Source organism: Salvelinus fontinalis, chromosome 4, assembly GCF_029448725.1.
Source record: "Salvelinus fontinalis isolate EN_2023a chromosome 4, ASM2944872v1, whole genome shotgun sequence".
NCBI lineage: Eukaryota > Metazoa > Chordata > Actinopteri > Salmoniformes > Salmonidae > Salvelinus > Salvelinus fontinalis.
The window spans coordinates 16,282,937-16,306,956 of record NC_074668.1 but is presented as its reverse complement, the minus strand read 5'-3'; the positions used below and the strand labels follow the sequence as shown (position 1 = coordinate 16,306,956).

General features: G+C 41.7%; 3 protein-coding genes across 4 annotated transcripts in view; all 3 read left to right on the top strand.

Annotated features, from left to right (window-relative positions):
• The window catches only part of LOC129853169 (snRNA-activating protein complex subunit 4-like), a 28,211-nt gene extending 24,942 nt beyond the window's left edge, over positions 1 to 3,269 (top strand). Inside the window, exons 23-25 of the mRNA XM_055918917.1 lie at positions 419 to 458; positions 975 to 2,539; positions 2,644 to 3,269. Coding sequence (XP_055774892.1) covers positions 419 to 458; positions 975 to 2,539; positions 2,644 to 2,739 — 1,701 coding nt within the window. The 3' untranslated portion in view covers positions 2,740 to 3,269. The remainder of the gene's footprint in view (positions 1 to 418; positions 459 to 974; positions 2,540 to 2,643) is intronic.
• Positions 3,270 to 4,006: 737 nt separating this feature from the next.
• Positions 4,007 to 11,471, top strand: card9 (caspase recruitment domain family, member 9). Its single transcript, XM_055918916.1, has 11 exons — positions 4,007 to 4,268; positions 4,526 to 4,663; positions 4,847 to 5,172; positions 5,378 to 5,557; positions 6,151 to 6,306; positions 6,643 to 6,768; positions 7,064 to 7,252; positions 7,727 to 7,779; positions 7,962 to 8,064; positions 8,374 to 8,447; positions 9,666 to 11,471. Exons 1-11 carry the CDS (start codon positions 4,070 to 4,072, stop codon positions 9,766 to 9,768), a joined length of 1,647 nt encoding a protein of 548 aa, XP_055774891.1. The 5' UTR covers positions 4,007 to 4,069; the 3' UTR covers positions 9,769 to 11,471.
• Positions 11,472 to 11,702: 231 nt separating this feature from the next.
• ccdc180 (coiled-coil domain containing 180) lies at positions 11,703 to 23,792 on the top strand. 2 transcript variants are annotated; one of them, XM_055918909.1, is made up of 37 exons: positions 11,703 to 13,053; positions 13,150 to 13,319; positions 13,539 to 13,627; positions 13,757 to 13,866; positions 14,067 to 14,195; positions 14,289 to 14,399; positions 14,483 to 14,578; positions 14,670 to 14,833; positions 15,015 to 15,134; positions 15,255 to 15,334; positions 15,428 to 15,516; positions 15,818 to 15,937; positions 16,043 to 16,216; positions 16,344 to 16,459; positions 16,589 to 16,721; positions 16,821 to 16,863; positions 16,966 to 17,093; positions 17,183 to 17,367; positions 17,464 to 17,639; positions 17,744 to 17,924; positions 18,044 to 18,190; positions 18,290 to 18,434; positions 18,553 to 18,669; positions 18,800 to 18,895; positions 19,045 to 19,131; positions 19,367 to 19,503; positions 19,720 to 19,790; positions 20,024 to 20,087; positions 20,203 to 20,280; positions 20,379 to 20,448; positions 20,605 to 20,749; positions 20,838 to 20,998; positions 21,400 to 21,537; positions 21,644 to 21,755; positions 21,840 to 21,945; positions 22,087 to 22,228; positions 22,364 to 23,792. In XM_055918909.1, the coding sequence occupies exons 1-37, from the start codon at positions 12,994 to 12,996 to the stop codon at positions 22,496 to 22,498; spliced, it is 4,425 nt and encodes a 1,474-aa protein (XP_055774884.1). In that variant the 5' UTR covers positions 11,703 to 12,993; the 3' UTR covers positions 22,499 to 23,792. The 2 variants fall into 2 exon arrangements, with proteins under 2 accessions (XP_055774884.1, XP_055774883.1); XM_055918908.1 differs by having other exon boundaries at positions 11,705 to 13,053; positions 19,325 to 19,503.
• The last annotated feature ends 228 nt before the right edge of the window (positions 23,793 to 24,020 follow it).

Below are 24,020 nucleotides of genomic sequence, written 5' to 3'. Positions count from 1 at the left end.
CAGCGACGCTCCCCATTCAATCTGACAGAGTTTGAGAAGATCTGCAGAGAAGAATGGGAGAAACTCCCCAAATACAGGTGTGCCAAGCTTGTAGCGTCATACCTAAGAAGACTTGAGGCTGTAATCGCTTCCAAATATGCTTCAACAAAGTACTAAGTAAAGGTTCTGAATACTTATGTAAATGTGATATTTCCTTATTTTTATTTTTTATAAATTTGCAAAAATGTCAACCTGTTTTTGCTTTTTCATTATGGGGTATTGTGTATAGATTGATGAGGGTGGGGGGGGGGGGGGGACAATTTGATCAATTTTAGAATAAGGCTGTAAGGTAACAAAGTAAAGGGGTCTTAATACTTTCCAAATGCACTGTATAAGCAATTTGAACAGAGCAATTGTGATGTCAATTTATCTGTTTCAGGCGGTACTCATGGGACACAGATCTTGGGAAGCGAAACCGGGTAACATATTATGTTTGTATATCGCATTGAATATGTCATACCCTGTGAAAGTGATCTTTACTTCCGTATTGTTTCCCATGCTGTTTTGAATGGGCTTCGTGGTTGTTATTTTTTTTAATTTATGAAAATGCAGCCATTTTAAAATATATATACAATTTATATTTGTGTTTGTGGATGAATTGACCGCTATCAGATACCTTTTTTATGATGTTTTTGCGCTTGAAGACCAGTGCACTACGTTCCTACGCGTTGAAGACAAAAAAAAATTAACTACAAAAGTTGAGAAACAAGGCTGAGGGGCAGTCACTTCCTTTTTCTGCATGCTCTCGCCACCAAAAATCACTTATTAATTAGCTAAGAGCTTCAACACCCCGATCAGCGATGGTCAACTGCAAAGTATTTAAAAACAACAAATCTATTCGTTGATATTAAATTTATAATTTATTTTTATAATTGTTGTAATTACACCCATATGTGAATTATGTTTAACATAAATTACTCTTTACTTTATTCTAGCTTTATTGAAAAAAACAAAGCAACGGCATGGTCCCAGAACGGTAGCCAGTATGCTGAACCGGAAGGGAAACGAGCAGCAGAACAGCCAGCAACAAAACAGTCAACTTGTGAAGATGATCCCTCATACCTTTGTCATTGGACAGCCTGTAATACAGTCCACCCCACATCCTACGATCCTATTCACTCCAACTTCCAGACAACAACTCATGCCTTCTACACTTACCCAACCCGGACCCTCTACCCCCAGCCGACCCATACCTTCCACCCCCAGCCAACCTATACTCCCTGCTCCTGTCCAATCCTCAACCATAATAGACAGGGTGAATGTTCAGGTAAATGAGAATCTTTCAGCAAAGAAACGCAATCTCAAACCTACTGAGAAATCACAGGCCCCCAAAGAGGTTAAGGATGCTGCAATTGCTAAAAAGTCAGTGGAACATTCACCTAAACGCAAGAAAGCCCGTACGCAAAGTCCTCCCAAAGGAAACCTGGTTGACCAACTTTCTAACATAATTCTGTCCCCTACACAAACTGCCTGGGTCCTGACGCGCAATGGACTTGTGCCAATCAGTGGCATTGGCATTCAGATGACACCTCAGAATCTACCAGCAAATACTTTTGCACCTGCTTGTCCATCACCTGTTATTATCAACCAGCAAGTCCCTCTAACACTAAATGCTGTTGCAGCACAGGGCTCCTCCAATGTGACCCATGTCTGCCCATCTCCCTCTGCGTCATCCATAGCACAGGGAACTGCCTCCCCATCTGTTTTCTCCTCTCCCTCCACCTCCACTACCTTCATAAGCAACACTGCTCCAAGGATGACCAACCCAGTGAACAGCATGAGAATGACTAACCCAGCCCTGCAGACTGTGACAACCACTGGTCCCCAGCTCAATGCAGTGTCACCTGTTCTCTCTGTTCCCATGAACAAGGTCGTCTCGGCTCCCATTAGACCACAGACTGGCCCGCCACAGGCTTTCGTCCTCAACATCCCTCCAGGCTCTCTTCCGGCCTCATTCCCTCAGGGAGCCTTCCGAATCATGCAGCTTTACCCCCCTAAATGTGTCCCTCCACCCCGCAAGCCAGAAGTAATACAGTTTGACCCTAAGTTGATGTTCATGGAGGACCCTGCCAAAGTGAGCGAGTGGTTGAATGGCAAGAATGGAATTGCGCTTCCGGAGTTGGATGTCACTCTACCCTACCTTCCCCCCTTTGTCAGCAGCCTGAATACTCTGTCGAGTCTCCTGAAATGTAAAACGACATTGGCAATTAGTGCCATGCCTGTCCTGCGCCCAGAGGAGAAAGAGAACCAGGAAGAGGAGCAGCAGGTAGCGGCAATGCGGAGCCTCGTGGCAGAGCGTTTCATCCATAACCCGGGCTACCTCCTCCTGAAGGCTCGCTTCTTGTCTTGTTTCACCATGCCTGCTCTTCTGGCTACTATCAATCCAGTCAAATTCTCCATGTCTCCCACCCCGGACCACAGTGATGTGGAGGAGGAACCTTTCAGGAACCGTCCAGGGATGCAGAACTGTACTTTGTATGAACAGCCAACAACACTCCAGGTGAGTTCAGTCTCAAACCAATCCTCCTTCATATGTTCGATACACTGCCTTTCTGTCCTCTTCTCTCACTGAACCGTCGAGCGGATCTTATGTTCTTTTCTCAGGCCCCTCTGCTAAGCGCTGATGGAACAGGATCTCCTGCCACCTTCTTCTCCGGAATCACCACAAGAAATACAAGCTGTGACCAAGACATGGAGTAATTGGAATAGTTTTGGAATGTGTCATCTTATGGGTTAAACCAGGTTTTTGTGTTTAAAAGTTCTTGCCAATTTTGTTGTGATGTCACTGTCATAGGTGTTACTGGAAATAGAAGGTAGCTGTATTCTATGATGTCACTCAATACAGTATAGTTGCTGTTGAAATTGTACTTAATGAATGGTTCATATTTGTACTTGTTTTTGTTCATAATTGAACTATTTACAGTATGTATAAGAATAATTATGTTGACCTGTACATATTTTGTAATAAATCATTCTACTTGTTAATAAATGTGTATACATTGAATCTGCAGAGCACATTGGTCAGATCAACCCTCAACAACCATAATTTTTTTTGCAGACCACATAGTGGTCACTGAGGGTGACATTTTCATGGTGCATAATAGTTCAAATCTGTGCAGAAAATACTAGCTATAAAACTCATTATATTCTGTCAATGTACTTTATTTTTGGCCAGAAATGTCCTCAAAGGGGTGAACCTTGCCTGTGAATAAATGTTTATTAGCCTCAAACTAAGGATGCAAATATTTATTAGCCCAAAGGATTATGCCGTTTCCATGAGTGATGGAAAATTCTGGTAACTTTCCCAAAATCCTCAGGTTTTCCAGAAGCCCTGATTGAAAGATTTTCAGAATCAAGACGGAATAAACAGGAAGTTGTGAATTCTCAAACCACGATTTCTGGAAAAGCTGGGACTTTTGGGAAAGTTACTGGAATTTTGCAACCCTGGTTAAATGGATTAATATTACATTGTGTGTATAAACCAGTCAATACTCAAACAAATATTTATAAACAATATTCTCCCTGATGGGCGAGTAACCTGTTTTCTATATTATTTACAATAAATATATTGTACCTTAACTTTAGAAACTACAGTAATCAAGTCAGTGTAATACTGTTTCATCAGCAGAACAGTTTTTTTTAACAAATGAGGGAAGGAAGTGATTGAGGTGATTGAGTCATTGTCTCACAGTCCTTAAACAAGAGGTGTTTGGTGTTGGTTAATTTAGTATAAAAGAACATGTTGGTAGGTAGATTTCACAACCACTCAAGAAGGCACTACTGTTGTCACACTGACAATTGCACATTATTTTCTTGAAGAGTTTGTCTCGGCACACTGGCACAAAATGGGGGAAATGAAAAAACTGAAATGACTTCTAAAAAAAGGAACTTGACTCTTGCGTCATAAAACAGTATTTCCACATAACAGTTCCACATTTGGATTGGAACCACTTAACCATCAAGATTTTGCTCCCAGTTGATAAACCCTTAGTGAAGGAGTTGTTGAACGTACAGGGACACTGAGACAATCATGACTGACAGTCAGAGTGTGTCAGATATGGAGGATGAGCAGTGCTGGGTCCAGCTGGAGGATTACAGAATGCTGCTGACAAAGATCATTGAGCCGTCGCGAATCACTCCTTACCTGCGTCAGTGTAAGGTGCTAAGCAGTGAGGATGAGGAGCAGATATTCAATGACCACAGTCTGGTCATCCGCCAACGCAAAGTAGGTAAGGCACTGTCCTCTATTTCAGGTTATTGAGCAAACAAAGGGTCAAGTTTTACACTTTCTACTTTGAACTACAATAATTTGGTTGAATTCCAGGTTTGTATTGCAGGCACACTGCTTCTCAGAAGATTGCTATATATCAATTCAGGCATTAAGAGATGTGATAATCTGCTAAATAAATATGACCTGGAATGTGCCCACAATCTCCTGAAATTCATGTCAGTACCTTATTTATAAACCTCAGATCCATGTTCACAGGTGTACTATTGGATATTCTTCAAAGAACTGGACTCAAAGGCTATGTGACATTCCTCGAGAGCTTGGAGCTGGATTATCCTCGATTGTATCGCAAAATTACTGGCAAAGAACCTGCCCGGGTCTTTTCTGTACTAGTTGGTGAGTAGCTTTACAACATGACGTGTTTCTATAGACATGTTGTGTGTCTATCATGCAAGCTTGTAGATATTTGTGTAAGATATACTGTAGGTTGATTTTTTTGGCATGATCTTTCAAAGTGCTGGTGTCTATGACAATGGAATTGATCCTAAAAATAAAACATCCTGTCCTCTGACATCATAGACACGGTGGGTGAGTCAGGACTGACTCAGTTCTTGATGAGTGAGGTCACACGTCTGCAGAAGGGCCTGCAGGAAGAACGCCGGCGCAGACAAGAGGCCACTTGGGCTGCAGCCACGCAGGAGGACACCTTACGGCAGCAGCAGGTTAAGGAGAGGGAGCTGCGGAAGCAGCAGGAGCGCGTGCAGTGTATGAGGGAGGAGAGGGACCGGCAATGGGAGGTGGTATGCCACCTGAAGGACGAGAACTACAGCCTGATGCACAACGTAACCAAGCTGAGCGAAGAGAAGAATAGTGCTCTCATGTCCAACCGGGATCTGCAGTTGGAGGTGAGATATGGGAGGGGGGGGGGGGGGGGGTGCAGTTCTGGCAAACCCAAACACATCAACTTATGACAAAAGCAATAACTATTGGTTTACATTCAGTATAGAAAAACCTCTGTAGTCCGACCTGTGGAGACATGTGTTATAGAACAGCACAAAGTCAATCGGCAACAACGAGAACAGTTTTGATGGGGTTTTCATTGATCACTAGATAGAAAAGCTGAAGCACAGCCTGATGAATGCAGAGAGTGACTCGAAAATCCAACGCAAGCAAACTGTGAACCTGAAGAATGCCATTGAGGAGAGACCCAGTCAGGACATGATTTGGCAGCTCCAGAGACACAATGATCTGCTCACAGTGCGCATCCAGGAGCTGGAGAGCTCAGCTCAGGTACGTTGATCTCTTCTCAATCAGTGGGGGGGGGGGGGGGGGGGTTGCAGCTCTTGCAAACCCAAACACATCAACTTATGACCAAACCACTAAATATTGGTTTACATTTTAAGTATAGAAAGATCTCTGTAGCCAGACATGTTGAGACATTCATTATAGAACAGCACAAAGTCAGTCGACAGCAATAAAATTTAAAAAAATGGAATAACAGCTAGGAGTGGGATTTTGTTTCAGTGATCATTTCTCAGTACATGTTTAGATATGCAGTGAAATAAAAAGGACACTGCACTGCACTGGACACATTTTGAAATAATAGCTAGGAGTGGCATTTTGTGCACCACAATAAAAATGTCCTCACAAATAAAGTGATTGTTCAGATGCAGAATTATACCATTTTTACATTACTGAGCCAAACCGAGCCAATTTGTGCTGGCTTGGTTAGGCATCCACTATAGTTTGTTGGAACTGTGCTCAAAAGGACAACGTGAAAAAAAAATATGAGCCAGCACAGTTACTGTTCATGTCGGTACGGTAGTGTGAAAAATGTATTGGATTGAGTGAGTAGTGTAACAGGATTAATCTATATGTTCCAGCAGGGGACAGCTCCAGCCCCCTTGGATCAAGAGAAGCTGAGCACTGAGAGTCTGGAGGACTACAAGCAGCACTCTCAGGCTCAGCACCAGGAGCTGGTCAACAACATCTACAACCTACGCAGAGATCTGCACGATGCTGAGGCACTACGGAATCGGGTACACGGCCTGATGCACTGAGCACTGCTTAGGAATAGCTGTAGGACAAGACTACTAATTACATAGAATTTCTAAAATATAAGCTATTCAACTGCTCTTTCAACACAAGTGCAAGAGGAACAAAACATTCCAAACACAAATTATATTATTTCCTCAAAAATGATGATCTTGAGCATCAGGATGAATATATTTCCTTATTTTTGTAATCTGCCCAAGCTTGTTCCTCATTCATTGGAATAGCTGACTGTGCAAAGTTAAATTGTTCAAGTGGTGTCTTCCAATGTCACAAGTTATGGTGTTCCAATTGTAATATATAGGTTTGATTTTTTCTTGCAGTACTTGGAGGCGAAGGAGGTTCTTGAGTTGAAGTGCACAACATTAAAGAAAGATGCAAAAATGTATCGTGACCGAATGGAGGACATCCTGAAACAGATGGACGAGGTTATCAGGGAGAGAGACAAGGTGAACATGGTGTGATTTTAGGACTGTGATTCTTGGACCTCACTGTCTTGGGAAATCCTAACTTCCCCTTTGCTTAGTCTCCAAATGACATCAAAGTGAAAATTCAACATCAGTGAAGGTTAGGATTCACCCCATACTGCTTATTTCTTTCATCCAGAAGAGGGGACTTCTATTTGCTAAAAATTAAAGAGTTGACTATCTGTGTGGTTGTGATCAGAAGCTCATCCGCACCATTGCCATTTGTTTCATATAAACCATTACAGCAAAGCAAACCAAAGCTTTTGTTTTGCGGTAGGCCATCGCCTCTCGAGAGGAGTACCACCAGGAGAATTCACGGTGCCTCCAGGAGAAGGACCAGTACCGGAAGAAGATTCGGGAGCTGGGTGAGCGCTGTGATGAGCTGCAGGTCCAGTTGTTCCGGACTGAGGCAGAGGTTATGGCTCTACAGACCATGCTTCACATTAACACCTGCTCCCCACATGATGTGAGAATGGATTCCACCAACCATTTCCATTTAGATCTGTCTTTTAACTCAAACATAAAATATGTCATCAGAATCACTGAACTGGCATTGCTAGCTTTTCAGATTCTATCTTAATTCGCCTTTGTTTCTGTTTTTTTATGTTTATAAAGGATAGCGTAGGATATCCTATTGATTTTGGAAATTTATTTATATTGATTTATGGTTTCCCTCTCAGATGTCAGACTTTGAGAATGGTTCCTTGCTGATATTGTAAATGTAATTTGCTTCCTGATTTACAACAAATGTTGTCCATGTAGTATTATTATGTTTGTAATGTTCAGGGATCTGAATAATTCTACTTCTACTTTTGACCTCTCTGTGTTTCCTCTATTACAAAATGACCTGCAATGATCCATCCACTTTGGCAGCTCGTGTTTTCTTGTCTCTGCAACCCACTTTATTGAGTGTTCTCTTTCTGTATGTTCTCTGCAACAGAAAAGCCAGACCAGTGAGGAAGACTGCAGAGATACATTAACCGAAGGCAAGAAGTCTATGACAAGTGACAAATAATCACACAAAAAAATATTCAACATTGATCAGAAAAGTTATACTTTTTGTGTTCATGGTAATCATAAGCTTAGCTTGATATTTGATTTCACCATGCTTTTTGAACTCCCAGCATTCTATGTTGTTAACTACATTAAAAAAAAATATTTATCACAGCTAGTAGTGGAGACCTGCAATGTCAGACATCAGGGGAGTATGATGTGTGCATTGCTTTGCAAGTCCACCCGTTGTGTGCAGAAGGGTCCCCGGAGGATAAAATCTCAGGAGTAAGTACCTTCAATTGTTTCTCTTGACTAGTTCACATGTGTCTGGCCTGGGGTTGTGAGGTTTTCTTATTATAAGCCACTTGTTATAGTAGTAACATCAACTTGAACCTCAATTATCTGCATTGAACACACTTCACATAATAAGCCACTTGTTATAGTAGTAACATCAACTGAACCTCAATTATCTGCATTGAACACACTTCACATTTTAGCCCCTAGAAAAACATATTTCAGTTTAAAAAGGAAAATAATATGAAGTTTATGGTTACTGTGTATTGTATATATATTTTGCTTTGCTCCACGTGACAGGAAAGGGCTTTATCAGAGGATGAGCCCTCAGACTGCCGCAAGCCCAGAGAGAGGTGTAACTTCTACTACAGAAGGTTGGCAAGTTTATATATTTTAGAGAACACCACATAAGGACATTTACTGAAAATGCAGTATCTGTATTTTGTCATAAATTGTCTCCATAGGGGTAAAACTGCTATGCCCTGCAATGGGTTATGTATGGGAGTGATGTAAAGTGACTTTTGTGCTGCTTGGGTTATCCTGTTCTGTGTATAAAAAACATATATATATATATATACTGTACACATGCTACCGTTCAAAAGTTTGGGGTCACTTAGAAATGTCCTTGTTTTTGAAAGAAAAGCAAAAAAAATTGTCAGAGTTGCAAAGAAAAATCCATATCTCAGACTGGCTAATAAAAAGAAAAGATTAAGATGGGCAAAATAACACAGACACTGGACAGAGGAACTCTGCCTAGAAGGCCAGCATCCCGGAGCCGCCTCTTCACTGTTGACGTTGAGACTGCTGTTTTGCGAGTACTATTTAATGAAGCTGCCTGTTTAGGACTTGTGAGACGTCTGTTTCTCAAACTAGACACTCTAATGTACTTGTCCTCTTGCTCAGTTGTGCACCGGGGCCTCCCACTCCTCTTTCTATCCTGGTTAGAGCCAGTTTGTGCGGTTCTGTGAAGGGAGTAGTACACAGCGTTGTACGAGATCTTTAGTTTCTTGGCAATTTCTCACATGAAATAGTCTTCATTTCTCAGAACATGAATAGACTGACGAATGTCAGGAGGAAGTTATTTATTTCTGGCCATTTTGAGCCTGTAATCGAACCCACAAATACTGTTGCTCCAGATACTCAACTATTCTAAAGAAGGACAGTTTTATTGCTTCTTTAATCCAGATACTCAACTATTCTAAAGAAGGACAGTTTTATTGCTTCTTTAATCAGAACAACAGTTTTCAGTTGTGCTAACATAATTGCAAAAGGGTTTTCTAATGATAAATTAGCCTTTTAAAATGATCAACTTGGATTAGCTAACACAATGTGCCATTGGAACACAGGAGTGATGGTTGCTGATAACGGGCCTCTGTACGCCTATGTAGGTATTCCTTTAAAAATCTGCCGTTTCCAGCTACAATAGTCATTTACAATGTTAACAATGTCTCCACTGTATTTCTGATCATATTTGATGTTATTTTAATGGACAAAAAAATGTGCTTTTCTTTAAAAAACAAGGATATTTCTAAGTGACCCCAAACTTTTGAACGGTAGTATATATATATAATGATTTCATTCCTTAACAACAGGAAACGTGCCCTTAGGAGGTCAAAGGCCACATGCAAGGAATGCAAACCTTGTGTCCTGGACAACAGCAGTGGAAGTGACAACACTGACACGGATGGGATGTGACTGAGTGGGGGGAGGCAGGGGCAGAGGAGTGGCTGGGGGACATGGCAAGGTCCTTCAGAAACATAGGCTAGTCTACTTTCCTTAACAAAAATATTAGAATTATTAAATCAATTGAAATAATAATTTTGTTGAAATGATGTAGAGCACCAGTCAAAAGATTGGACACCTATTCATTCAAGGGTTTTTCTTTATATTTACAATTTTCTACATTGTAGAATAATAGTGAAAACATCAAAACTATGAAATAACACATATGGAATCATGTAGTAAGCAAAAAAGTGTTAAACAAATCAAAATATATTCTTCAAAGCAGCCACCCTTTGCCTTGATGACAGCTTTGCACACACTTGGCATTCTCTCAACCAGCTTCACCTGGAATGCTTTTCCAACAGTCTTGAAGGAGTTCCCACATATGCTGAGCACTTGTTGGCTGCTTTTCCTTCACCCTGCGGTCCAACTCATCCCAAACCATCTCAATTGGGTGATTGTGGAGGCCAGGTCTGATGCAGCACTCCATCACTCTCCGTCTTGGTCAAATAGCCCTTAAACAGCCTGGAGGTGTGTTGGGTCATTGTCCACTAAGTGCAAACTAGATGAGATAGAGTATCGCTGCAGAATGCTGCGGTAGCCATGCTGGTTAAGTGTGCCTTGAATTCTAAATAAATCCCTGACATTGTCACCAGCAAAGCACCACCACACCTCCTCCATGCGTCACGGTGGGAACCACACACGCGGAGAGCATCTGTTCACCTACTCTGCATCTCACAAAGACACAGTAGTTGGAACCAAAAATCTCAAATTTGGACTCATCAGACCAAAGGACAGATTTCCACCAGTCTAATGTCCATTGCTCGTGTTTCTTGGCAAGCAAGTCTCTTCTTCTTATTGGTGTCCTTTAGTAGTGGTTTCTTTGCAGGAATTTGACCATGAAGGCCTGATTCACGCATTCTCCTCTGAACAGTTGATGTTGAGATGTGTCTGTAACTTGAACTCTGTGAAGCTTTTATTTGAGCTGCAATTTATGAGGCTAGTAACTCTAATGAACTTCTCCTCTTCAGCAGAGGTAACTCTGGGTCCTCCTTTCCAGTAGCAGTCCTCGTGAGGGCCAGTTTCATCATAGCGCTTGATGGTTTTTGCGACTGCACTTGAAGAAACTTTCAAAGTTTTCCAGATTGACTGACCTTCATGTCTTAAAGTAATAATGGACTGTTTGCTTATTTGAGCTGTTCTTGCCATAATATGGACTTGGTCTTTTACCAAATAGGGCTATCTTCTGTATACCACCCCTACCTTGTCACAACACAATTGATTGGCTCAAACACATTAAGAAGGAAAGAAATATCACAAATGAACTTTTATCAAGGCACACCTGTTAATTGAAATGCGTTCCAGGTGACTACCTCATGAAGCTGGTTGAGAGAATGCTAAGAGTGTGTAAAGCTGTCATCAAGGCAAAGGGTGGCTACTTTGAAGAATCTCAAATATAAAATATGTTTTGTTTAACGCTTTTTTGGTTACTATATGATTCAGTAGGTGTTATTTCATAGATTTGAATTCTTCACTATTTTCCTACAATGTAGAAAATAGTCAAAATAAAGAAAAACCCTTGAATGAGTAGGTGTGTCCAAACTTTTGAATGGTACTGTATATATTTACTCTTTGTATTGCAATTTCTAATAAAATTGCAATATTTTGAACTTTGACTGCATGATGAATGTGTTTATGTATGCAAGTTACTTGTACCAGAGACGGTATTGAAGCCTTCCTCTAATAACTTTGCTTGTACTTCTTAATAATGTGCATTTTTTGTCATGCAAAAGCAGAGCAAAGTGGATAATGTAGCTAGTACGAAAGGCAAAGAAAGTTGGTGTTTTCACTAGTTACTACAGCCACAAAGTCAAAATTAGCTATTTTATAAAAATTCAAGAAAACCTTACATTTACTTTTTGCTCTTCATTTAAGGTTAGGCATAAGGTTAGCAGTGTGGTTAAGGTTAGGATTCATTTTTGTTCTAAAATCATATTTTAAGATGATACATTTTTGAAATGGGAGTGGTTTATGACTTGTGTCTGTGGTAACTAGTGACGACCGTAAAGAGGGGCGGCAGATAGCCTAGCGCTTTTAAGAGCGTTGGGCCAGTAACCGAATGGTAGCTAATTCGAATCCCCGAGCCAACTAGTTGAAAAATCTGTCAATGTGCTCTTGAGCAAAGCATTTAACCCTAATTGCTCCTGTAAATCGCTCTGGATGAGAGGTGTTGCTAAATGACTAAAATGTCAAGATAAAATGTAAGTCAAACTACAATTTGTATAGAATTATTTGGTGAAGAGGCGTGGTACACACTTGCACTAAATGCGCAAAGTGTTTGGTATTTATGGACCCGAACGGTTGCAATGTTTGCATCATTGGTTTGAATTTTGTGTCACGGAATTAAACATTTTCACAAACGTTACATCAAAGACAGTACAGTATGAAGATACGAAGAAACTGCTTCTCCAATAGAAATCCCCGATCCCTTTTGTAGGGGACGTCATGGCGACTTTGGCTAGCTAAGCGCATGCGTAGACTGGCGTCATCGGGTCTCTCGCACCAAACTTCGCTTGTTGCAGGCCTTCAATATAATACAATTATTTTTTTGGAAAATGAAAACGGGTCAGTTTGTAACTTACACAAGGTTGAAGTAATAACATGTTCAACTACTTATGACATTGTCTCGAATCTAGGATGTGCCTTCAGATTTTGAGAAAATGAACAGCTAAGGAAGAATTTTTCACATCTCTTATTGATTTCTCAACCCCCAAAGCCCAGTCTGGTCTGCTTAAGCGTTCCTGGAAGTCTCTCGATGTTGCGTCTCTGGGTTTAGAAGCTCTGTGTTTACTTGTTACAAACGAACCCGAGAAAGCTTCGAGGATCTGTTGTCATAGCGACGAATGGACGCTCTGCCTGGCTCAGATGGAATCGTGAGTTCGCATCCTAGCTAAACTCAATCGAACTTGAGCTAATAACGTGATAGCCAAATAAGTATTAACTCTATTATATATCTAAAATAGAACACAGTGTATTGTCATGCAATGTATATTTTCAACTATGGCTAGGCTTGGCGCTTGAGCTGTTTTGCAAAGTAACGTTACTGAAGTAGAAAATAACGTTAGCTAACGTTACAGTAGCTGCTTGATTACATTGCATGTTTAGAGGTAAGCTACGCAAAACTCCTGTCTCGACATTATGGCTGAGACTCGTGTCATTCCAAGTGGGAAAGTCTACCGCCAGATGTTTGACGCCCAGGTAGGCTATAGGTTGTTTATTGATATAAAATGCTTTAAAAGTTTCGTAGTGTCTATGTTGTTGCACGTTAATGTCACGCATCAATTTTATCCTCAGGTTCAGCTGTCAAGGTCTCTACATGATACTCGGAGGAAACGTGAGACTAATGAAGGATTCTTACCAAGGGACAACCCTCCTCTTAGTAGGGACACAGACACTGGTCTGCAGCAGCGGATTAGAACTCTTCAGGCTGAAACCCACCAATGCTCAGAGGAAATGGCTGTTAGGTACAGGCACTATGGAATACAAGTTGCATCCCTCATACATACTCAGAACACATTCCCCACTGGGCACAGATGTAAATTCTATGCCTAATTTAAATTACATTTGAACAACATAGTTTCAACCAGTGTGTGCCCAGTGGTTCATCGCGTATTGTCAATTTGTAATATTAATGTACTTTTGAAGGGTGTGTGAGTCTTGTCTGACCCTGTTTGACACCACAGGGACCAACTGTTCTCAGGCATCAAGCATTGCCAGACGAGTGAGGAGCAGCTTGTTGAGGAGGAGATCCGTGGACTACCTGATCATGTTGGCAAGTAGCACACCAAAGTTTTGCAGGCTTAAACATTGTAAGAGGGTGGGTGATTAGTGATTGTAGGCGAATGCAGACTTGTGCTTGTTTTGCCTGAGGTTATTGATCCCTTCCTTCTTATCTCCGCAGTGGCAGAAAAGCCAGGGTCAGACATCATTGACCGCCTGATGGAGAAAAAGCAGAGGAACCACCTAGAGGCTGTGGGACAGTTGTACAGGGACCTTTCTGTGCTCAGTGTGGTAGGCACCTCATATTCACTACGGTACCAAGTTTGAGTTTATATATTGAAGCAGTCATATGCATAGTATAATAAAAAAAAGTGAGTTACTGTAAGTTAGTAGAATACAATTTTGAGGTATTCAATGTAAGGGCTTGGTAATTATAATTATTACTATAATTCTAGTAGTTTAGAAGTGACACAATGCCTTATTGCTCGCAGGAGTATGAGACATTATTCAGGCAAACTGGGCAAGAGGTGCTGCACCAACTCTCAGTGTATGATGGCAATGTGGAGAGACAAATGCAGAGGATTGAAAATATTTCTGATTTGGAGAAGTTCACCTTACAGGTCAGAATAGCCTTAAATGGCTTATCTTTTCATGACATCAATAGAATAAACAACCAACAACAACAATTTGAATTGTCACAACTTCTCTTACAGGGACTTCATGAGTTCTGGGATACAGTGAAACAAGAGTCAGTGATTAGGAGGAAGTGGATAAAGGATCTGGATGATACCCTGGCTAAGTATGAGTCTGACAGAACAGCCATGGTGAGTCTTATACAACAGTACTATAAATTATTACTATGTAAATTACTTGATATTGTTCTTGACATTGTTCTATTGGTGTCCAGATTGCAGCATTGCTGAGAAAATACACAGGGAAACTGGAAAAAATCTGCTACGTAATGCCTTCGGATATCCACCGACTGATCAATAGAGAAGCCATGGTAGGATGTTCTTGGTGCATTATCATCAAGGTAGTGTAGAAATGACACTAACTGCAGTGCACGGAGACACTCATGTCGCCTCCCTCCGCAGATGATAAACCAGGCTATTCTAGCAAATAGACGAGCAGTGGCCAAGCTCTACCTGAACCTGATGGAGAAGGATCTACAGAAGGAGGTATTCCAACGACTCAGATGGGAGGACAAACTGCAAGACTGGAAGAGCTTTAAGGTCCTTGGTGTGGTCAGCAGGTTCAAGTAGGTTGTTTCTTCAGTGTTCAACAAATTAATTAATCTCTTCCATGGAAGTTCTAGTAGGCTATTCTGTCTTTAACTTTGTCTACCAAAAACAGTCTGCCTCCTTATATTTGAGTTGTGGTAATTAGTGGTGTCATAATTCTTGGTTAACTTCTAAATCCCATCAACTTTTTGGCATTAGAGATTTCATGGGAAGCCCTCCAATCCAGTGTCCCAAGGACGTACAAGCTATTCTGGACACCATGAGTGCAGCACAGCAATCTTTTAGAGAAAGACGCATCAACATTCTTCAGTCACTCACGTGAGTGAGCAGGCAATTTCCCGTTGTTATGAGACGAGTCAGTGTGTCACACTTAGTTAGGGATACATTAGACAGATATGATGACAATGATTGAGTCATTGTGTCTGGGTTTATTTGTAGTTCCATGATACCTCCAAGATGTTCAAAGACTCTAATCGCTGAGTGGTATAACTCTTTGTCATCTGTCAACGAGCAAATTGGTGAGCAAATCCTTATTCTATACTATCTTAATATTATGTTTATATACAAGTTTATATGCATGTTCTTTGTTTTACATTTCTATGTTTCCTCAGATTGTATGCACATTGAATCAATGAGGAAGCTACATTCCTATTATGAAAATACCTGGCAAGAATGCCTAGCTGAGGTAGAACAAGTCAAGGTACATATCGGTCATGTTTTTCTTTTCCACCTTTTAGATCATCTTATTTAACTGATTTAACTGATTTAACTGATATTTAACTTATTTAACTGGAAATTAGCACGAGCTAAGGCATGATGGTGCAATGCACCTGACTCTTGATAATTAATTTTGTCAATGTTTTAATTGTATCTGCCCCTATAAAATCAATTATTATTATATTGTCTTTGAATTATAAATATTTCTCATTTAATTTGCTAATCCGGAAATGTACCCTGTAACCATGCCAAAGTCACATTTTCCTTTCCATTGGTTTACTTAGAAAGAGATTACTACATATGGGGTTTCTCCAGAAGAGATCCAGGATACTGTTAATTCTGAGTTCCTGCCTCTGATTGGGAAATGCCAGAGCCAGACCGAGGAGCACCTTGCCACCATGGATGTAAGTCCTGCGAAAAGAGAAAGACAACAACAGCACTGTATTTTTTATTCATCCTGTTTAAGGTTGGTGTTCTGTAATGCCCTGACTTTCCGTCTCTTACCCCAGAGAGCGTTTGAGTCTTTGGCCAAGAGAGCTGCTGTGCTAAGTAAGTCACTTTTCAAATTCACACGTGGGGCATCTCACCTGTGGGAGGTGCACAGTGCCGGGCTGCAGAGGAGGGAGCAGCAGCTGCAAGACCAGCTGGACGAGGTGCGCTACAGTCAGGAGCATGAAATCCAGGTGAACCTCATTCCCAGTTCCAACCACCAGACCCCCCCCCCAACCCCAGCCCTGCACCTGCCACCACAAGGACCAAGGATACTGATAGCAGAACAAGGTCCCCTGATAACTGCTGTCTGTTTTCCAGAAGAAGGAGGCTCATCTTGATGTTATGTTGGACAGACTGAGACAGGAGAGCACTGAAGAGGCACTCAAAATCACACTGGAGAAGACTCTACATTCCCTGGATGAAATAAAACTTGTGTAGGCAACTATTGTCTGTTTTTCCAGAAATATAATAGTATTTCTCTACAGAAGGAGTTTTTTCCGAGCCTGGTCTCAACTTCACATGCAGACTAGGCGTTTCCTACAGCTGTTGTATGATTTCCGTAGATACATGCACTTCTACAAAGAAGAGGTGGATACAGTGGAGAGTTATCCTGCCATGGTCTTGGAGGAGCTGCACTCTTACAGCTTTGCTGTCAGTCGATTCTTCAACGTCAAGGAGCTATATACCGGTAGTCAGGTACGGTTTTAAGATGTAAAGCAAGCCACTATTACTATAAAGATTAGCCTTGTACAGACTATTTGTTAATCAATTTAAGGGTCTATCTTTTAACCACAGGACTCTGAGGAACTTTGCTCCCTTTATCCTGTCATAAATCTTGGTGAGTTGGATATTGTCCTTTAGCAGCAGTCAATTTCATTGCTGTGACATTACTTCAGGATCCTATGTATGAGCAAACGTTTGTGTGATGTTGGATCAATAGATTTAAGTGGGAGGGCCAGTGTGAAGAGGACAAGACAGACCACTGTACAGGGAAGGAAACGTTGTCCGGGAGGATTCCAGAAAAGTCCAAATCCAGCACATTCATCCTTTGATGAATTTGACACTGAGGTTCAAATCCATGCAAAAACACAAACTGCTACTTTTATTTTACCATGGCAGTGTAGGCATGGAATATAAATTGTTTCTCCTTGCTGTAGGATGTCATTGATTCCCATCGGGAGTTTCTTGACTCTCAGTCCAGTGAGACATTCTGCACCTCTAAAGGCAATGTGTACAACGGTCAGAGCTTTGTCTCTCAATGGGACACGGAGCAGGATTCCATTCCATCTGAGATGGAGTTGGTTGTGTTCCCCAGAAGTCTTCTTGCGGATCTACAAAAAGAGTACAGGCCTGGATAAAACCATTTATCTGTAGTACAAGTCATTATTTACTGTTGAAGGAGAGCCTCTTTCTGAACAAGGTCCCTCTTTCCTCGTAGTATACGTCTGTTGTTTTTCAATCACCTCGAAGAGAGATATCAGACTGCTCTGACCAACACTATGAATATTGTGGCAGCCAAGAAGGAAGCACTGAAGTCAGAGCAGGACCTCCGACTGCACCTCCACCAACCACGGGCTAAGAGAATCGAGGTGGACATCCACAATGTCCGTGCTGGTGAGAAGATTAACCCATCTCACCTTCGAAGTCCACTCTAAATAAACAGTCCTCCCAGTAGTTTACTGTAAATTAATGTACATTTGTCTGTCTTCCCTCTTTAGCGGAACTGGTACTGCACAGAGATCGTGTGGATAGGCACTGTAAAGGCATCTTGCAGGCCCTTGGCAACTGCCGAACGGACTTCCACGAACTCCAGATTCGACAGCACAAACTGACTGAGGACTTCAGATCCCAGATTTACAGCATGGAGGATGTCTTTACCTATGCCACCAAGTCAGACGTGTAAGGACATTTGTGGTTATCTAACAAAACGTTTAGAACATCCATTTATGTGCAGTAATGATAATTTTTGTTGATCTTTTTCTCTTTGTCAATGCATCACTGCTCATCTCTGTCCTCAGGCTGGTTGGACTATGTGGTACGCTGCAATCCAATTTGGAGAGCCACATGAACATCATTCAGGCATCACAGAGAAACTTCAGACAGACTCTGGAGTCCAAGCTGGATGGCTTAAGAGAGACCAACGTCCAGTTAATCAAATCCTTTAAGTAGGAGTTGTTCCTCTATCCTGAGTTGTTCCTCTATACTTTTTTAATAGGGTGTCAAAGTACGGATTATTTGGTAAAGGATGGCCTTTATGCCTGCAGGCTGTTCTCAGATGGAGGGAACTTCACACCCAAAGAGATCGAGGCGCATCACAAACGGATTGAGAAAATGGTTAAACGTATCGACACCAACGATGAGGCCATAATGCTGGATATGGAGGGGACAGAGTCCAAGTGTCTGGAGCTGGTATGAACTTTAACTAAGCCCAAAGAACAGTCACATTACATTTGTTTTGACACAGATTATTTCAGTGTTACATATTTGTGCTGAGATTTGCCATACCAATGTTGCATTTACCCCTTAGGCGAAGGATGTGATAAACAGATTTGAGGAGAAATTCCACTTTTTGACAGTGGATTTGAAGTTTCTGGAGAAAATCCAAGGAATGCTAACAAATACACAGGTTCAGATAAAAACAGAGGTACATTATTATATCTGGTCTTCCCGCCTCTCATGATATCTCTCGTTTACCGTCTTGCATCCCTCTCTTGCCATTACTCACATCTTAACATACACCCACAGGTCAAAATGTGTCTGCTTCTGTTTTACAGGCAACAAAAAGCAACATGCAAAATAAGAAAATCAACAGCCTCCTGACAGAGTTAAAAAGTATGGTAGATACTTGTGCCAGAAGCAGTCCAGAAAAGGTACTAAACTCAATCCAAATATGTGCTGATTGATTTATATTTTTCTCTTGTAAAAGACTACTACACATAGCACACAATTTTTTCGCATTAATAACAGCATATTTGTAATAATTGTCCTAATATATGTCCATTCATTTTTCCTCTTGTAGACAGTGACGACAGATGATGTTTTCACTTTTACGTGGTCTATAATAGAGGATTTGAGGGCACGATGCCATTATCTTGAATGCTTTTTGGTAAGTGTGTTGCAATGGATATAAAGACTTCTCTATAAACATACATAAAGACAGCTTACCCAAAAACACATTGTTATATGAGAAATAGACTGTAGCGGATTTTACTATGTTGTTGTTGATCCATAGTTTTTATTGTTGCATTGACCATGACTGAGGTCCGCTTAGGGTTTAATGCCGTGTGTTTTGTGTGCAGAACCCTTCCATGGCAGTACTGATGCCTGAATGCCCTCTCCAGGGGGCCTTCGGTGTAGCAGCACGCCCCAAGTCTCGCAAGTCAGCAAGCCCTGCCATAGACGGTCTGCTCCAGCCCAGCCGCATGGGGGTGTCCTTCATGGATGATGTGGCCGTGGGGGTCATCAGGGGACTGCTGAGGTCAGAGAGAAGCTCACACAGCCTCTAATAATATAATCGGTAACTCTGTTTATAAGGCCATAGAGAATCATGTTCATACAGACAGTATCCAGTTAGGAAAGCGGCTGTCAGAACTCCCTGGTCAAAGACGAGATGTATTAGGTCCAAATAGGCCAATTTAATGACTGATCTTTTACATGTGAAAAGGAGTACTGACATTCTCTGATGATTCCTCAGGCTAAGCAAGCCTAAAGTCACCCAGGAAGCCAATTCAGAGTCGACAGAGAGGGTCTCAGCAGCAGTCACAGGTACCAGCCATGTTGGCTTACAATGATGTCACCCACTTCAGAGGAAGGATGGAATTAAATCTAGCCAATAAGAACTAGCCTGGTGCCCAGACTCTGAGCAATATTGCTGTTTGTACTTAGCTATACTAACGTACTATGTGGTCTGTCTGGCTCCAAGGCTAGCCAAGAACAAATGCAAAAGTCATGCTGATTCCAGTAAGATGTAATGTTTTGTCCCTCTGTACTCTTTGTAGTCAGGTTGTCGTCTCCTATTGGGCAGAGGTCAGGGGATTCTGCCGAATCTGTCAGTGCACAAAGGTCAGAGGGAACCTTTTCTGTGTCGTTATCACTGGAGCACAATCATGCAGAAATCACTTGTAGTAACAGTAGAGTTACATGGAGACCTAAGCACTCTCATCTATTTATTTTATAGTGTGAAGAGGTTTTCTAAACCCACTCGCTTTGACAAGAGATTCCAGGTGTTTGGTCCCAAACCAGAGACACATGGCGTGTGAGTAGTCCTTAATAGCACAGCAGCATGCCTTACTGAGATCAATGCTTTGCAGATCAAAACTGATTGAAATTCTCTCACACCTGTCATTCTTTCAGAACTGCCTTCAAAACTTTGATAACCAGCATTCTTTGGAAGACCAATGATATTCTTCTCCTGGTTGCTGAGGTAACAGCTCATTCGTTATAATCTGCAGTTAAACCCAATATTGCCATGTGTCATTTGATCCTATGTTATTTGTAGTAAAGTCTAATATTCCCAATTATCACAATCTTCCCAATGTTAATTGCCAGTAACACTAATTTAATTGTGTGTGGCGATCAGGAGTTCTATAAGAAGAAGGAACGCCGGCCTGTCACAAGGCCTCAGTACCTCCAGGAGACGTTTGAACAATGTGCTGAGGAGATTAACAAAAGGCTGCTCGTCTACCAGAGCCAAACTCAGGACTACCACAACAACTGTCTGCAAGGTTAGCATTTCCATCAATTGGGTACAGTTGAGGCACATTTTCTCCCCCTTCCTCTCCATCCTGTCACGTGTTCCCTGACTTTGGACAGAATTCCGACAGCAGCTGAAAGACATTGAGGAGGGTCTTTCCAAGGTGCCAGGGGTGCTCATCTCTAACCTGGGAGAACAACACCTGGGGAGCCTGAGCCAGGACACGGACAACATCCGTCAACAGCTAGGCATCACTCTGCATGAGAGCGAGGGGAGAAAAGTACTGTCGCCTTGTTTAAATGTCTTTCCTTGAGGAAATCTCTGATCTGACAAAGGAAGATTGGTGAAAGCCATGGGCTGGATTCAATCCGTATCGCCAAAGGTCCGCGTTAAAATTTAAAGGCAATTTCCGATTGAGCCTACATATGCAGTATTTACAGTGAATACAGTCTCTGTGACCGCGGTAACATTGTCTTTAACTATCAATCGCGCTATAAAGCGGACCTTCAGCGCGGATTGAATAGAGCCACCTTTAAATCTATTCACTCAAAAATCTGTAATTATCTCAAGGGAGGAAAGATACATTATAAAATATATTCCAACGGGGTGGGGGGGGGGTCAGACGTACTAGTGAATCTCCTGGTGTGGAAAAGCATTCATGTCTGCAACTTGTCCTTTCAGAAAAAGCACAGTGGCAAGCTGAGTGTGCGTCTGAGCCATCCTGCTTGTGAGAAAGAGCTGGAGGCCTTGAATCGTGCTGAAGAGGAGAGACAAAGAGAGCTGACCAATGCCATCACGAACACTCTGCAAGAGCTACAAGTAAGCACTGACCATATCCACATTTGTTTTCACCTTATCAGCAGTAGGGAGTTGGCAATTTGGTGGCTGTGAGTCTCATGGATGCACATCATTTTGTGGATTTCAGGCATGTGTTAGGAAACATGGGGAGGAGTTTGTGAGAGCACTCACCTCTCTGACAGAGAACCTGCTGTTCCAGATGGACAACCTCCTGACCGTAGATGAGGTCCAAGTTGGCCGTAAGTCTCCATCCATCCTCGCAAGCCTTGCTGATTTAAAAGTCAAAATAACAGCCTTATGTTTGATCTGATCTGGAATTGTAGAAGCTGAAATGAAGAGTGAAAATGTCACCACTCTAATTCGCCGAAAACAAGCTGGTATTCCGCTAGAGGAGAAGCAAAGTGCACATCTAATACAGCGAGGCAGCAGGTAAACCAGTCTGGCAGTGAAAAGCACAATATGATGGTACAGTAAAGACTGCAGTAATATTTTCATATTGTGCACCTCTTTAAATAAATATGATTAATACAGTCCTGGAAACGTAACCATATATGACATTTTATGTGGTAGAACGTGGCCAGGAATCTCTTACTTTGGATACAGTACTGATGATCCAGTGGAGCAACCATGCAAGAAAACAGCCTCCATCACCACTGCAAAGACCACCTTAGGCCACCTGAGAGCAGTGGAGGCCCGTGAATCTATGTACCAGGTAGGAGGCCAAGGCATTAACCTCAGACATGTGAGCAGACACACACAGAGGCTAGCTATAATACATAATATGACATATTAGAATGTTCAATTAAATAGGATGTTGTAATGTGTGTGTTTGGTTTGGGGCCCACAGTGCTATGAGCAGCGGTACAGGGAGGAGCTGGCCCGGGCCGTGCAGGAGAGCCAGGTCCAGAGGACGGAGGTGCAGTGCTGGGAGGAACACTGGAGAGGCTTACTGAACACTCTGACCCAGCTCAACGCTGAGTGAGCACCTAGCAACCCCGTACCAGAGCTCACCGTTTTCTACAGCAGGACTAGACTAGATTCAAATGAGATTTCCAGTGACAAATAAATTCATGGTTTGCATTTTTCTTTCTCTTTCTGCCACTAAGGGATTGAACTGCTTCGGCAAAATTGTGTATGTGTGACTAATATTTTATAAAACGTTATATTCATCATGATTGGCTATAAAACACAATATTCAATACACAGAGCGTAGATTTTTGTTAATTCTGGCCGGGATTTAATCAGATCGCAGATTGTAGTCTATGGCTTTTAAAGGCAATGTTCGGTAAATGCTGTAAATGTCAGATCAATCTGAAGTTACCTTAAAAACTGCATTTTCGACTGTCCAGTGCGCTGTGCTATGGATAGAATCCCGGACTAACTCTTTACAATGAATGCAACTTTGTTGTTGTTATACATTATTTTTTATTTCAAGTGTTTGTGGTCTTCATAATTCTACATGAAGAAATGGTTAAAACGTCCAATGTAGCCATTTCTTATGCCATCATCAAATAATTTCTGGGTAACAATTTAAAGTACCTTGCTGAGATTGTTTTCAATTAAAATGGTCAAAAAGAAATAGAAAATTAGATGTTGTTGGCAGAGAGGTTTGGAACTCTTCTTATTGGTCTATTCCAGGGGTATGTGCCATACAGGATTTTGATCTAACTAGGCACCACACCAGACCAACTGAGCTAATTGATCAGTTCAGTGATTGACTAAATTCAACACACCTGATCTTCCAGGTCAGTTAAATAAAAAACATGAAGTGCTTGCACACTCCATACCATGGTTACCTACCCCTGTTCTATTATCTAATTTACCGCATGGTGATGTCACCATGGAAGGCCAAAACATCAGCGGTCTAAGGAACTGCATCGCAGTGCTTGAGACGTCACTACAGATCCGGGTTCGATTCTTGGCCGCGACCGAGAGACCTGCGGCGCACAATTGGCCCAGAGTTGTCCTGGTTAAAACACAGTCTCCAGTTGTACAGTGTTTCTTCCAACACATTGGTGCGGCTGGCTTCTATGTTAAGCGAGCAGTGTGTCAAGAAGCAGTGCACCATGGCAGGTTTTCGGAGGACGCTACCAATTGGATATCATGAAAAAGGAGAACAATAAGAATCTGCATAAAGTAAATATACGCATTCCTACCAGTGGTATGTTTCCACCAAACTGACTTGTTGCAGATAAGTCATTGCATGATGACAGTGCACACAAAAATGCACTTTTTCTCTTAAGTTTTCACATACCGAATAAAAATCTAAAGTTCAATGTGTTTCCATCGCATTTTCAACTTTACGGATAGTTTTGTCACAAACTGTTGTGTTAAATAGCAAATGTGCCTACGCTGGTCTTGGCGCGTGCACTCTAGCCAACAGCTCACAGATACAGTGCAGGTAGGCTACTGTACATTATGAGATTATTATGGGAAAGAGCGAGAATATTGTAATTTGTAAAACGGCAGTCAAGCATCATGTCACCAGAATTTGTATTGATATA

Bases quoted from the DNA above. Each gene is read 5' to 3' on its own strand.
- ccdc180 (XM_055918908.1), top strand. From the start codon at position 12,994: ATGGCTGAGACTCGTGTCATTCCAAGTGGGAAAGTCTACCGCCAGATG. The intron at 16,460-16,588 runs GTAGGCAACTAT...TGATTTCCGTAG, and splicing joins CTGGATGAAATAAAACTTGT to ATACATGCACTTCTACAAAG. The intron at 17,368-17,463 runs GTACAGGCCTGG...CTTTCCTCGTAG, and splicing joins CTTGCGGATCTACAAAAAGA to TATACGTCTGTTGTTTTTCA.
- card9 (XM_055918916.1), top strand. From the start codon at position 4,070: ATGACTGACAGTCAGAGTGTGTCAGATATGGAGGATGAGCAGTGCTGG. The intron at 6,307-6,642 runs GTACACGGCCTG...TTTTTCTTGCAG, and splicing joins CTGAGGCACTACGGAATCGG to TACTTGGAGGCGAAGGAGGT. The intron at 6,769-7,063 runs GTGAACATGGTG...GTTTTGCGGTAG, and splicing joins TTATCAGGGAGAGAGACAAG to GCCATCGCCTCTCGAGAGGA.